General features: G+C 54.4%; 1 protein-coding gene across 1 annotated transcript; it reads left to right on the top strand.

The window, feature by feature from the left end:
• The first annotated feature begins 2,602 nt into the window (after positions 1 to 2,602).
• Positions 2,603 to 13,731, top strand: HIPK4 (homeodomain interacting protein kinase 4). Its single transcript, XM_030797428.1, has 4 exons — positions 2,603 to 3,381; positions 8,682 to 9,038; positions 11,691 to 12,533; positions 13,233 to 13,731. The coding sequence occupies exons 1-4, from the start codon at positions 2,662 to 2,664 to the stop codon at positions 13,413 to 13,415; spliced, it is 2,103 nt and encodes a 700-aa protein (XP_030653288.1). The 5' UTR covers positions 2,603 to 2,661; the 3' UTR covers positions 13,416 to 13,731.
• The last annotated feature ends 399 nt before the right edge of the window (positions 13,732 to 14,130 follow it).

Below are 14,130 nucleotides of genomic sequence, written 5' to 3'. Positions count from 1 at the left end.
CCTTGGGGCAGGCCGTGGTGGGAGGGGAGACGTCCCTAGCCCTTGAGAATTCCCAGGGGTTGTTAAAGAGGACTCTGGGATGTTCCCTGGCAGAGCACAGCTTCGGGACCCCTCTGCCAGGAAGCCCGCCTGTCCTGGGGGACCCACTTCTACCAGGCTGGTTGCTCCCCACCTGCCCTCTGCCGGTGAGGGCACTTCTACACATCCTGGCCTTCTCTTTCCTGTCTGGCTGGTTTGACTGCCCTGTCCACTCTGGCCCCACCCAGGAAGGCCGATCCTGGTCCCCTCAAAGCCTCTACCTCAAAAACACAGCCGCCTCTTGGAACTAGGTCCCAGGGTCCTCAGCACCTGTCAGTGCTGGTCTCAGCTCCCAGGGGCCATGGGCCATCCATCCCTGCCATCCCAATTCAGGATCTAAGTCCTGAGGCTCCCAGCAGGGCCTCCAGCCTCCTCCACGTCTCTCTGTGATGTCCCACACTGGACTAAGGAGACTCAATATCTGGTCCCAAGTCTCGCCCTGACAGCCCCCCACTCTCCTCACATCTCCCTATCCTGTCTCAGTGGATGAGGGGCCTGGCAGAATCCCTCACTCACTTGACTACCTTGTCCCTTCAAGCCGGCCCTCCTCAGGTCACTCTCACCACACACTTTTTCTTTGCCCCCACCAAACATGGCAGGAGTTATCTACACTCATGGTGCACCCCCATTTCCAAGACCCTAGCATTTGGGGTTTTCCTCCTACCTTATCTGTGTCAGCAGTGACCGCCCCGTGGCCACGCCTGAGGGTTTCCTTTGTCTCTCTTGTCCTGACTCTTCAAGGCCCCTTCGATCTTCCTGACACTTGCTCCTCTTCCCCACACCTCTCTCTCCCCGTGCTCCTTGGGCACTAGAGGTTCCTCCCGGGCCCTTGTCCACCCCCACACCCTCCCTAGGGTACATCACCCTCCCCCATGGCTTCCACGCCTCCTTTCTGTGCTGACAACTCCCAAACTCTCTCCTGCATCCCCTTGGGGACCCAGCAGCTTCTGCACACCTTCCCCAGGTCTCCTGGTTTTTAGGAGGTTGTGTGGGTGGTGGTTCAGAGCTTGGCGCTGGAGCCAGGCTGCTTAGGGTCAGAGGCTGTCTCTGGCAGTCACTCGGGTGACCTTAGGCATTTTATTTTATTATTTATTTATTTATTTTTATTTTTTGAGACAGAGTCTCACTCTGTCACCCATGCTGGAGTGCAGTGGTGCACTCTTGGCTCACAGCAACCTCTGCCTCCTAGGTTCAAGCGATTCTCATACCTCAGCCTCCTGACCTCAGCCTCCCGAGTAGCTGGGACTACAGGCATGTGCCACTACACCCGGCTAATTTTGTATTTTTAGTAGAGACGGGGTTTCTCCATGTTGGTCAGGCTGGTCTCACTCCCGACCTCAGTTGATCCACCGGCCTCGGCCTCCCAAAGTGCTGGGATTACAGGCATGAGCCTCCGAGCCTGGCCCGATGTCAAATATTCTAATCCGGCTGGAGTGGTGGCTCATGCCTACAATCCCAGCACTTTGGAAGGTCGAGGCAGGAGGATCACTTGAGCCCAGGAGGATCACTTGAGACCAGCCTGGACAACATAGTGAGACCCCATTTCTACAAAAAATTAAAAAGATAAATAAAAATGAATACTTTTGTTTTTTTTTTTTTTGAGACAGAGTCTCGCTCTGTCACCCAGGCTGGAGTGCAGTGGTGCAATCTCGGCTCACTGCAACCTCCACCTCCCGGGTTCAAGCTATTCTTCTGCCTTAGCCTCCCAAGTAGCTGGGACTACAGGCGCCCTCCACTACGCCTGGCTAATTTTTAGTATTTTTAGTAGGGAGTTTCACCGTGTTAGCCAGGATGGTCTCGATCTCCTGCCTTATGATCTGCCCTCCTTGGCCTCCTAAAGTGCTGGGATTACAGGCATGACCCACCGCACCCAGCCAAAAATAAATACATTTTGTAATTTGGCCTCAACATCTCCCCCAAGCTGCTTCTTATCCATGTCCATTTCTCGGGGACTGCCCCTTCATGCCAGAGCCCTAGGCCTGGTCTTAGCTCCCGCCTTTCCCCTAAACTGTCGGTCTCCCGGCTGCTCCTCCTGGCCTTCTGAGTGTCTTATCCATTGGCCTTGCCCTCCCCTCCCCAACCTCTCCCATCTGTGCCCTGTCCTGGACTCTTTCCCTGGCTTGGGGCTTCCACTCTTACCCGCTCCAACCTATCCTTTTTCATACAGTAACTTTCTGACACTCATATCTGGCCCTGCCGTCCCCTGCTCAAAGCCCTTCTGTGGCTCCCAAGTGCCCTCAGAACACAGTCCAAACTCCTTAGCCTGGCATTCAGGGCCTTTTACAACCTTACCCTGCAGTAGCCTCAGGCTGGGACAGGAGTTTTCTGAACACAGACACACACGCATCACATCTCCCAAGCTCAAGAAGCCCACCTTTCCTCACTCCTGCCTTATCCCCATTCCTGTATGCCCAAGGCCCACGATTAGACTCCCCTCTGTCAACACTTCACCTGTTTGGTCTTTGCAAGGTTCTGCCACTGGGCGGGGGAGGGGGCCCAGCCTGGCACCCCACCCCCACTCCAGCCAGGGCTCAGGTCTCCAACAACAGAACCAGAGCCACTCAACAGCGCTGGAACCCAGCGATGAGGGCCTGGGGCCCCTCATCCCAAACCAGGAGGGCTTTTGGGGAGGGCTGCAGCCCCTCACAGACTGACAGTGTGGCCTGGGGGCTTGGGGGTGCCAGGGAAGCAGGGGCCAACCTCATAGGAGGAGGCACGAGTGCGGTTCTCTTTCCCCCACTGGTGGGCCTGCTGTGTCGGCGGCCAGGCGGGAGGCCTGGGCGGCAGAGCCAGTGGCACAGGGGCCTGGGCAGGGCAGTGTCTGGCAGCAGCGGCACCATGGCCACCATCCAGTCGGAGACCGACTGCTACGACATCATCGAGGTCTTGGGCAAGGGGACCTTTGGGGAGGTAGCCAAGGGCTGGCGGCGGAGCACGGGCGAGATGGTGGCCATCAAGATCCTCAAGAACGACGCCTACCGCAACTGCACCATCAAGAACGAGCTGAAGCTGCTGCATTGCATGCGAGGCCTAGACCCTGAGGAGGCCCATGTCGTCCGCTTCCTTGAGTTCTTCCACGATGCCCTCAAGTTCTACCTGGTCTTCGAGCTGCTGGAGCAAAACCTTTTCGAGTTCCAGAAGGAGAACAATTTCGTGCCCCTCCCTGCCCGCCACATCCGTACAGTCACCCTGCAGGTGCTCAGAGCCCTGGCCCGGCTCAAGGAGCTGGCGATCATCCACGCTGATCTCAAGCCTGAGAACATCATGCTGGTGGACCAGACCCGCTGCCCCTTCAGGGTCAAGGTGAGTAGGGGTCGTCTGGGGTGGCTGCGTCCCTAGTTCCTTGTCTTTTTCCCAGCTTCTTCCAGCCCTAGATTTTTTTTTAACTTTGTAAAATTATTATTATTATTATTTTTGAGACGGAGTTTCATTCTGTTACCCAGGCTTGAGTGCAGTGGCGCGACCTCAGCTCACTGCAACCTCCATCTCCTGGGTTCTAGTGATTCTCCTGCCTCAGCCTCCCGAGTAGCTGGGATTACAGGGATGCGCCACCACGCCCAGCTAATTTTTTTTTGTCCTTATTAGAGACAGGGTGATGATGGCATGATCTTGGCTCACTGCCTCCACCTCCCGGGTTCAAGCGATTCTCCTGCCTCAGCCTCCTGAGTAGGTGGGAATACAGGTGCCCGCCACCCACGCCCAGCTAATTTTTGTATTTTTAGTAGAGATGGGGTTTTGCCATGTTGGCCAGGCTGGTCTCAAACTCCTGACCTTGTGATCCGCCCGCCTCAGCCTCCCAAAGTGCTGGGATTACAGGCATGAGCCACCGCACCCGGCCAATTTTTGTGTTTTTTGGTAGAAACGGGATTTCATCATGTTGCCCAGGCTGGTCTCAAAGTCCTGAGCTCAAGCAATCTGCCCACCTTGGCCTCCCAAAGTGCTGGAATTACAAGTGTGAGCCACCATGCCCAGTCCTCTGTCTGCTTTTGAGTTTGATACTGTCTGGATGCGTCTGAACCAGGGGCACCCTGACGGCAAGCCTGGGGCTGACTTAGTCATCGCTGTGTCCCTGACATCTCCCAGCACTGCAGTCCGGAGCCAGTGCTAAATGAATGCTTGCCAGAGACACAGAGACAGAAAAAGGTGGATTATTCTGCCCCAAGAGGTGGAAGGACAGAGACCCAGGGAAGCAGGGACTTCCACAAACACAGCAGGGAACAGACAGGACGGATCCACAGCACCTGGCCGGCATTATCACCCCCACCGTCTCTGTGAAATGAATGAATGAATGAATGAATGAATGAATTCCACAAACATAGACTAAGTGCCCAGGGTCACTCAGCCTCTTGGGTACTGAAGCCCTAGCACTCTGGGATCAGAATCGCAATTAATAACCATTTCATGATACTGCTTTCTGCAAGTGAAAGGTGAGGATGGCCAGGTGCGGTGGCTCACGCCTGTAATCCCAGCACTTTGGGAGGCGGAGGCGGGTGGATCACCTGAGGTCAGGAGTTCGAGAACAGCCTGACCAATATGGTGAAACCTCGTCTCTGCTAAAAGTATACAAATTAGCCAGGCGTGGTGGCGGGCACCTGTAATCCTGGCTACTCCAGAGGCTGAAGCAGGAGAATCGCTTAGAACCTGGGGGGCAGAGGTTGCGGTGAGCTGAGATTACGCCACTGCACTCCAGCCTGGGCGACAGAGGAAGTCCCTCTGTCTCAGAAAAAAAAAACTAAAACTAAAATTAGCCAGGCATGGTGGCACATACCTGGAATCCCAGTTAGTTGGGGGGCAGAGGCAGGAGACTTACTTGAACTTGGGAGGCAGAGGTTTTGCAGTGAGCTGAGATCATGCCACTGCACTCCAGCCTGGGCGACAGAGCGAGACTCAGTCTCACCACAAAACAAAAACAAAAACAAAAAACTGAGAAATGGCTGAATGAAAAGCAGAAAAACTCAGAGAAGGAAACTGAGGCTGGCCAGGTGTGGTGGCCCAAGCCTGTAATCCCAGCACTTTGGGAGGCTGAGGCGGGTGGATCACCTGAGGTCAGAAGTTCAAGACCAGCCTGGCCAACATGGTGAAATCCCATCTCTACTAAAAATACAAAACTTAGCCAGGTGTGGTGGGGTGCACCTGCAATCCCAGCTACTTGGGAGGCTGATGCAGGAGAATCGCTTGAACCCAGGTGGGGGCGGAGGTTGCAGTGAGCCGAGATCATGCCGCTGCACTCCAGCTTGGACAAAAGAGTGAAACTACCTGAAAAAGAAAAAGAAACAGGCCAAGAGAGAGTCACGGAGATTCAGAGTGAAAATGGCAGACAGCTCCACCAGAGGCATGGGGAGAGACAAAGGCTTTCGGCCATTCGTAATGTTGGTTCCACAGCTGTTGGCCAACACCTGTCATGTGTCAAAGGCCTGTGACAGGTGTGAACAGTGCCTGATGAGGAAGACAGAAGAGGACCTGGACTTCAGGGAGGTGTCTTCCTAGTGGACGACACAGAGACAGAGATGGAAAGAGAGAGAGAGACACTGAGAGACAAGAGACAGGCAAGTGATGGAGAGGCAGTTGCAAAGAAAGAACGAGAGGTACAAATGGCCAGGCACAGTGGCTCATGCCTAGAATCTCAGCACTTTGGGAGGCTGAGATGGGAGGATTGCTGGAGCCCAGGAGTTCAAGACCAGCCTGGGTAACATGGTGAAAACCCATCTCTACTAAAAATACAAAAATTAGCTGGGCATGGTGGCACGTGCCTGTAGTCCCAGCTACTTGGGAGGCTGAGGCAGGAGAATCGCTTGAACCTGGAAGGTGGAGGTTGCCTTGAGCCGAGATTGCGCCACTGCACTCCAGCCTGGGTGACAGGGTGAGCCACTGTCTCAAATGCGAGACAGAGAGAGAGAGATACAAGCAAGAGATGGAAAGAGAATGAAGGAACTCAAGGCCCATACATACATTCATTCATTCACTCATTATTTACTGAGCCCCTGCTGTGTGCCAAGCCCTGTTCTAGGCATCTAGGGATACAATATTGAACAAAATGGATAAATTCTTTGCCCTCGTGGGACTGACATCCTAGCTGGGGAGAGAAGTGCTGAACTTGATAAGGAAGTAGATTAGGGCCAGGTGCAGGGCCTCATGCCTATAATCTCAGCATGTTGGGGGGCTGAGGCAGGAGGATCACTTGAGCCCAGGAGCCATCCTGGGCAACGTAGTGAGACCCATCTCTATCTCTACAAAAAAGTTAAAAAATTAGCTGGGTATGGTGGTGCATGCCTGTGGTCCCAGCTACTCAGGAGGCTGAGGCGGGAGGATCTTGTGAGCCCTGGAGTTCACGGCTGCAGTGAGCTATGATGGTGCCACTGCACTCCAGCCTGGGTGATAGAGCAAGACCCTGTCTCTAAAAAGGAAAAAAGGGCTGGGCACCGTGGCTTACGCCTGTAATCCCAACACTTTGGGAGGCTGAGGCGGGCAGATCATCTGAGTCAGGAGTTTGAGACCAGCCTGGCTAACATGATGAAACCCCGCCTGTCTCTACCAAAAATGCAAAAGATTAGTGCTTGTAATCCCAGCTACTCAGGAGGCTGAGGCAGGAGAATCACTTGAATCCAGTAGGTGGAGGTTGCAGTGAGCCAAGATCACACCACTGCTCTCCAGCCTGGCCAACAGAGCGAGACTCCGTCACAAAAAATAAATAATTAAAAAATAAAATTAAAATAAAAAATTAAGAGATATAGTGTGTGAAATGGCATTAAGAGCAATGGTGGACCCGCGTGCGGTGGCTCACGCCTGTCCTAGCACTTTGGGAGGCCGAGGCGAGTGGATCACCTGCGGTCAGGAGTTCGAGACCAGCCTGGCCATCATCACGAAACCCCGTCTCTACTAAAAATATAAAAATTAGCAGTGTGTGGTGGCATACGCCTGTAATCCCAGCTACTTGGGAGGCTGAGGCAGGAGAATCACTTGAACCTGGGAGGAGGAGGTTGCAGTGAGCCATTGCACCATTGCACTCCAGCCTGGGCGGCAAGAGCAAAACTCTGTCTCAAAAATCTCCATCTCAAAAAAAAAAAAAAAGGAAAAGAAAAGAAAAAGAAAAACAGGGGCCTGGCAGGGGGATAGGAAGGGTAGGGGCTGATGGCTGATGCTTTCACAGAATGATTAGGGGAGGCCTCACTGAGAAGGTGATCATTTTTTTTTGTCCCCCCTTTCACTTTTTGATAGAAAGGTGACATTTGAGTAAAGACCTGAAGGAGGTGAGGCAGGGAGCCCTGTGCTCATGCAGGGAAGAGCATTCCAGGCAGAGGGAACAGCCAGTGCAAAGCCCTGAGCTGGGAATGTCTGACTTGTTCAAGGAATAGTGAGGAGGCCCTTGTGGCTGGAGGAGGGTGAGTGACAGGGAGAGTGGGAGATGTGGCAGAGGGGTGACAGAGCAGACGTTGGAGACCTGTGGGCCACGGTGAGGACTTTGGCTTTTGTCACGGGATGTGGCTGTGAGCAGGGGAGGACCCAATCTATCCCAGGCGGCCACAGGATCCCCTGGGATGTTTGTGACAGACAGACTAGGGGGCAGAGGAGAGGAGCAGGGAGACCAGCGAGGAGGCCCCTGCGTTAGTCTAGGTTGGAGAGGATGCGGGATAGGACCAGGGTGGGGGCTGTGGATGGCATGCAGAGGGAGCAGATTCTAGATCTGTTGGCTGATGGACAAGGTGTGGGGTGCAAGAGGAAGAGTAGGGTCCTAACCCTCCTTTGCATAGTTCTAGTGGAGAGAAACAGAGACAGAGTCAGTTACTCGAACCAGACACAAAGGCTGGAAGAGACGGAGATAGGGACTTAACAACTACGGCCACAGCCGGGTGCAGTGGCTCATGCCTGTAATTCCAGCACTTAGGGAGGCTGAGGTGGGCAGAGCATCTGAGGTCAGGAGTTCAAGACCAGCCTGGCCAACATGGTGAAACCCCGTCTCTACTAAAAATACAAAAATTAGCAGGGCATGGTGGTGTGCACCTGTAGACCCAGCTATTCGGGAGACTGAGGCAGGAGAATCACTTGAACCCAGGAGGCAGAGGTTGCAGTGAGCCAAGATTATGCCAGCCTGGGCGACAGAGTGAGACTCGGTCTCAAAAAAAAAAAAAAAAAAAAAAACCCAGCAAAGGCCGGGTGCGGTGGCTCGTGCCTGTAATCCCAGCACTTTGGGAGGCCGAGGCGGGTGGGTCACATGAGGTCAGGAGTTCGAGACCAGCCTGGCCAACATAGTGAAACCCCGTCTCTACTAAAAATACAAAAAATTAGCCGGGCGTGGTGGTGGGAGCCTGCAATCCCAGCTACACAGGAGGCTGAGGCAGGAGAATTGCTTGAACCGGGGAGGTGGAGGTTGCATTGTGCTGAGATCGTGCCATTGCACTCCAGACTGGGCAACAAGAGCGAGACTCTGTCTCAAACAAACAAGCAAACAAAAACCAACAAAGCAACTAAAGAATCACAGACCCAGAGACGGCCAGAGTCAAATAACAGATGCAGGAAGATGCCAGGTGAAAGATGCCAGGGGTGGCCCAGCTCGGCTGTCCCTGCAGCTTGACCTGCCCACTCGCCCTCTTCCCCACCCCCGACAGGTAATTGACTTCGGATCCGCCAGCATTTTCAGCGAGGTGCGCTACGTGAAGGAGCCATACATCCAGTCGCGCTTCTACCGGGCCCCTGAGATCCTGCTGGGGCTGCCCTTCTGCGAGAAGGTGGACGTGTGGTCCCTGGGCTGCGTCATGGCTGAGCTGCACCTGGGCTGGCCCCTCTACCCGGGCAACAACGAGTACGACCAGGTGCGCTACATCTGCGAAACTCAGGGCCTGCCCAAGCCGCACCTGTTGCACGCCGCCCGCAAGGCCCACTACTTCTTCAAGCGCAACCCCCACCCTGACGCTGCCAACCCCTGGCAGCTCAAGTCCTTGGCTGACTACCTGGCCGAGACGAAGGTAAGGGAAAAGTTGGGTGAGGGCAATCAGTGTGGGGGCTGTTACATGAAAAAAATTTCTAGGGTGGGTGAATTACAGGCTCACACCTGTAATTCCAGCACTTTGGGAGGCTGTGGTGGGAGGATCCCTTGAGCCCAGGGGTTTGAGACCAGCCTGGGGAACATAGTGAGACCTCCTCTTTTTAAAACGTGGAAAAAAAAATTAGCCAGGCATGGTGGTGTGGGCCTATTGTCCCAGATACATGGGAGGCTGAGGCAGGAGAATTCCTTGAGCCTGGGAGGTCCAGGCTACAGTGAACTATGATCATGCCACTACACTTGAGCCTGGGTGACAGAGCAAGATCCTGTTTCAAAATGAAAAAAAGAAAAATCTATCAGACCAGAAGAATGGAGTGAAAAGAATAAAAAACAGAGGCCGGGTGTGGTGGCTCACGCCTGTAATCCCAGCACTTTGGGAGGCTGAAGTGGGTGGATCACGAGGTCAGGAGTTCAGGACCAGCCTGGCCAAGATGGTGAAACCCGGTCTCTACTAAAAACACAAAAAAATTAGCTGGGCGTGGTGGCAGACGCCTGTAATCCCAGTTACTCGGGGGGCTGAGGCAGAAGACTCGCTTGAACCCAGAGGGTAGAGGTTGCAGCGAGCTGAAATCGCGCCACTGCACTCCAGCTTGGGCAACAGAGTGAGACTCCATCTCAAAAAAAAAAAAATAAAAAAATAAAAAATAAAAAACAAAAGAAAAGAAAAATATTTTTTTCTTTTTTGAGACAGAATCTCAATCTGTTGCTCAGGCTGGAGTGCAGTGGTGCGGTCATAACTCACTGCAACCTCTGCCTCCCGGGTTCAAGGGATTCTCCTGCCTCAGCCTCCTGAGTAGCTGGGATTACAGGCACCCGCCACCACACCCGGCAAATTTTTTGTATTTTTACTAGAGATGGGGTTTTACCATGTTGGCCAGGCTGGTCTCAGACACCTGACCTCGTGATCCACCTGCCTCGACCTCCCAAAGCGATGAGATTACAGGCATGAGCCACCGTGCCCGGCCGAAAAAATATTTTTTTAATAATTGAAAAAAAAATTTCTGGGAGGACTGGAACTTGGGGGTCAGCCTAGGGCATTTTGACAGCAAGAAAGAGCTGGGTGAGATCAAATGTGGGACTGGTCAGCTACTGCAGCAAGACAGATCTGGGGGAGAAATTGCAGGGAGAATTAGATATTTGGAAGTCAGATGTGGGGGCTGCTCTAGCAAGAGGGATCTGGGTCATACTACAAGTGTGACAGGATGATTGGGGCAGCTTCTCTGCCAGCTTCAGCTCTGGGGTCAGCAACTTGTGTAGCAAGAGGGATTAGACCACAGAGAATATATGAGGTCTGAGATTGGCTATGTGAATTGTGAGAGAGGCCAGGTGCAGTGGCTTATGCCTGTAGTCCATGCACTTTGGTGGGGGCCAAGGCAGGAGGATCACTTGAAGCCATTGCGGGCGACATAGCAAGACTGCGTCTCTAGAAAAAAATTTTTTTTAAAATTTAGCCAGGCATGGTGGCACACACGTGTAGTTCCAAGCTACTTGGGAGGCTGAGGTGGGAAGATCACTTGAACCCAGGAGTTGGCAGTTGCAGTGAGCTATGATTGCACCACTACACCCCAGTCTGGGCGACAGAGCAAGACCCTGTTTAAAAAAAAAAAAAAAAAAAAAAAAAAAGGATCTAAGGCCAGGCACAGTGGCTCACACCTGTAATCCCAGCACTTTGGGAGGCCAAGGTGGGTGGATCACCTGAGGTCAGGAGTTCGAGACCAGCCTGGCCAACATGGTGAAACCCCATCTCTACTAAAAATACAAAAATTAGCTGGGCATGGTGGTGGACACCTGTAATTCCAGCTGCTCAGGAGGCTGAGGCAGGAGAATCGCTTGAACCTGGGAAGTGGAGGTTGCAGTGAGCCGAGATTGTACCATTGCACTCCAGCCTGGGCAACAAGAGTGAAACTCTGTCTCACACGCACGCACACACACACACACACACACACACATACACACAAAGGATTTGAGTGAGACCTCAGGTGAGTCTAGAGGTTTGGGGCAGCAGCCAGTCTGCTACCTCTATGGCTTTGCCCCTCCAATCTGTGCAGCAAGAGCCTGGGTTAGACAGCAGAGGGGACTAGGAGTTTGAGGTCATAGGTCTTGATTTCACAGCAAGAAGGGTATGGATGGGACCACAGGTGAGACTAAAAGTCAATGGCAGTTTAATAGCAGGGGGTGACATACTAGTATAGCAAGAAGGGTCTGGGTTCGACCACCGGGAGGCCTGGGATCAAGTGTGGAGCTGTGGCAGTAAGAGGGACCTGGATTTGATTCCAGGGAGGACTAGAGATTCCGAGCAGCCCTTCTGCTAGCTGCTGGTAGGGGCTGCATCCATGGTGCTGAGGGGGACTGGAGGTCTGGGGCAAGGGGTGGAACTTGGGCCAGTGATTTGGGTTACAGTAGAGGGGCTTGGGTGTGACGGATCCAGGGTGGCCCTCCTAGCAGCCAGAGAGCTCCAAGGCAGATCATGGGGAGACCTGGAAGTCGGGGCTACATGTGGGTGCCACAGCAGGAGTGCCTAGGGCCCTAGCCCTGCACAACGGTCAACCCTGCCCCCTTCTCCATGCCCCGCCAGGTGCGCCCGCTGGAGCGCCGCAAGTATATGCTCAAGTCCTTGGACCAGATTGAGACAGTGAACAGTGGCAGTGTGGCCAGTCAGCTAACCGTCCCCGACCGGGAGGCACTGGCGGAGCACGCCGACCTCAAGAGCATGGTGGAGCTGATCAAGCGCATGCTGACCTGGGAGTCACATGAACGCATCAGCCCCAGCGCTGCCCTGCGCCACCCCTTCGTGTCCATGCAGCAGCTGCGCAGTGCCCACGAGACCACCCACTACTACCAGCTCTCGCTGCGCAGCTACCGCCTCTCGCTCCAGGTGGAGGGCAAGCCCCCCATGCCCGTGATGGCCGCAGAAGATGGGACCCCCTACTACCGTCTGGCTGAGGAGAAGGAGGCCGCAGGTATGGGCAGTGCGGCCGGCAGCAGCCCCTTCTTCCGAGAGAAGGCACCAGGTATGCAAAGAGCCATCGACCAGCTGGATGACCTGAGTCTGCAGGAGGCTGGGCATGGGCTGTGGGGTGAGACCTGCACCGATGTGGTCTCCAACATGATGGCCCCCCTCAAGGCAGCCATCACTGGCCGCCACATGCCCGACTCGGGCCCCGAGCCCATCCTGGCCTTCTATAGCAGCCGCCTGGCAGGCCGCCACAAGGCCCGCAAGCCACCTGCAGGTTCCAAGTCCGACTCCGACTTCAGCAACCTCATCCGGCTGAGCCAGGTCTCGCCTGAGGACGACAGGCCCTGCCGGGGCAGCAGCTGGGAGGAAGGAGAGCATCTCGGGGCCTCTGCTGAGCCACCGGCCATCCTGCAGCGAGACGGGGATGGGCCCAACATTGACAATATGACCACGGAAGCTGAGGTGAGCCGGGTGCGTTCAGGATACGATTAGGGTGTGAGGAGGCTCAGCACACACTCACTCACCTTAGGATAAGATTAGGATGTGAGGAGGCTCAGCACATTCAACCCACATTCAGGATATGATTAGGGTATGAGGAGGCTCAGCACACACTCACCCATGCTCAGGATACGACTGGGGTAGGAGGAGGCTCAGCACACACTCACCCGCGCTCAGGATATGATTAGGGTGTGAGGAGGCTCAGCACACACTCACCCGCGCTCAGGATACAATTAGAGTCTGAGGAGGCTCAGCATACACCTAATACTGTCAAGATATGATAAGGCTCAGCACTTACTCAGCTACTTCCAGGCTGTGACAAAAACTCAGGGCACAGTAATCTACTTATAAGAAGTGATAAAGAGCCTGGGCAACATAGTGAGATCCCGTCTGCACCAAAAAATTAGAAATATTAGCTGGTTTTGGTGGCATGCACCTGTAGTCCCAGCTACTCAGGAGGCTGAGGTGGGAGGATTACTTGAGCCAGGGAGGTCGAGGCTGCGGTGAGCTGTCATCACATCACTACAAAGAGGCAACAATGGCCCAGCACTGGTAAGACCCTAGCATATGCTCACCCTCATCAGGAGGAGGTGACAGAGGCTCAGCAGACACTAATACACTAACACTGCTTGGCTGATGCCCCTCTCTCCTCTTCCCCCACAGAGGCCAGACCCTGAGCTCTTCAACCCCAGCAGCTGTCCTGGAGAATGGCTAAGTGAGCCAGACTGGACCCTGGAGAGCGTCAGGGGCCCACGGGCTCAGGGGCTCCCACCCCGCCGCTCCCACCAGCATGGTCCACCCAGGGGGGCCACCAGCTTCCTCCAGCATGTCACCGGGCACCACTGATGGTGATTCCACCCCTGCCCATCACTGGAGGCTGCGCTAGCTGGGCTGGCATTCCCTCCCAACCTGAACTGCTCCTCAGAGCCACCTCCCGAACCCACAAACTATTCTTACAGAAAGATAGTTACCTAGAAATTCTCATTCCCCGTCTGTGGTGCGTGCGTGCCTGCACACCTCTCCTAAACACAGCAGGGCTTTGGAGTCTGGCCCATGCTCCTTGGCCAGAAGGACAGCAGGAAAGGGGGCTGCACCCCGCTGGCCCTGTGCCTGCCCTCAGCCCTGCCGCCTCTTGTCTATTTCAATATAGAACTGTTCGGCAGTCCTGCTTCAAGCCTGCTCTCACTGCCTGGGGCTTGGACTGGCCCTGGAGGGAATGGGGGCTCCAGGCTGGCTCCCAGCGACTCGCTCTGCGATGCTGGGCCCAGTTGACCACTGGCTCAGGCTGGAGCCTGGGCTGCTGTCACACTAGGAGGGAAAAGCTGTGCTTGGTTGACTAACCCATGTCCTAAATACGCTATTTGTTTGGCATGTGGGGAATCCACCCTCAGAACATGCTGTGTTCAGTACGTGTTCATCAAGTTTGCCAGATGCTGGGGCCTCCTTGTCTGTTGACCTGTCCTTCCTACACGTCTACAGGGTTGGCATGCACTCATCCACATTTGGGACATGCTGGGTGTAAATCCACTTGGCAGGCCTAAATTCACACTTGGTGCACACT

This window comes from Nomascus leucogenys, chromosome 17 (assembly GCF_006542625.1).
Source record: "Nomascus leucogenys isolate Asia chromosome 17, Asia_NLE_v1, whole genome shotgun sequence".
NCBI classification, from domain to species: Eukaryota; Metazoa; Chordata; class Mammalia; order Primates; family Hylobatidae; genus Nomascus; species Nomascus leucogenys.
The sequence above is the reverse complement of the archived record's forward strand: the minus strand, read 5'-3'. Positions and strand labels throughout refer to the sequence as shown.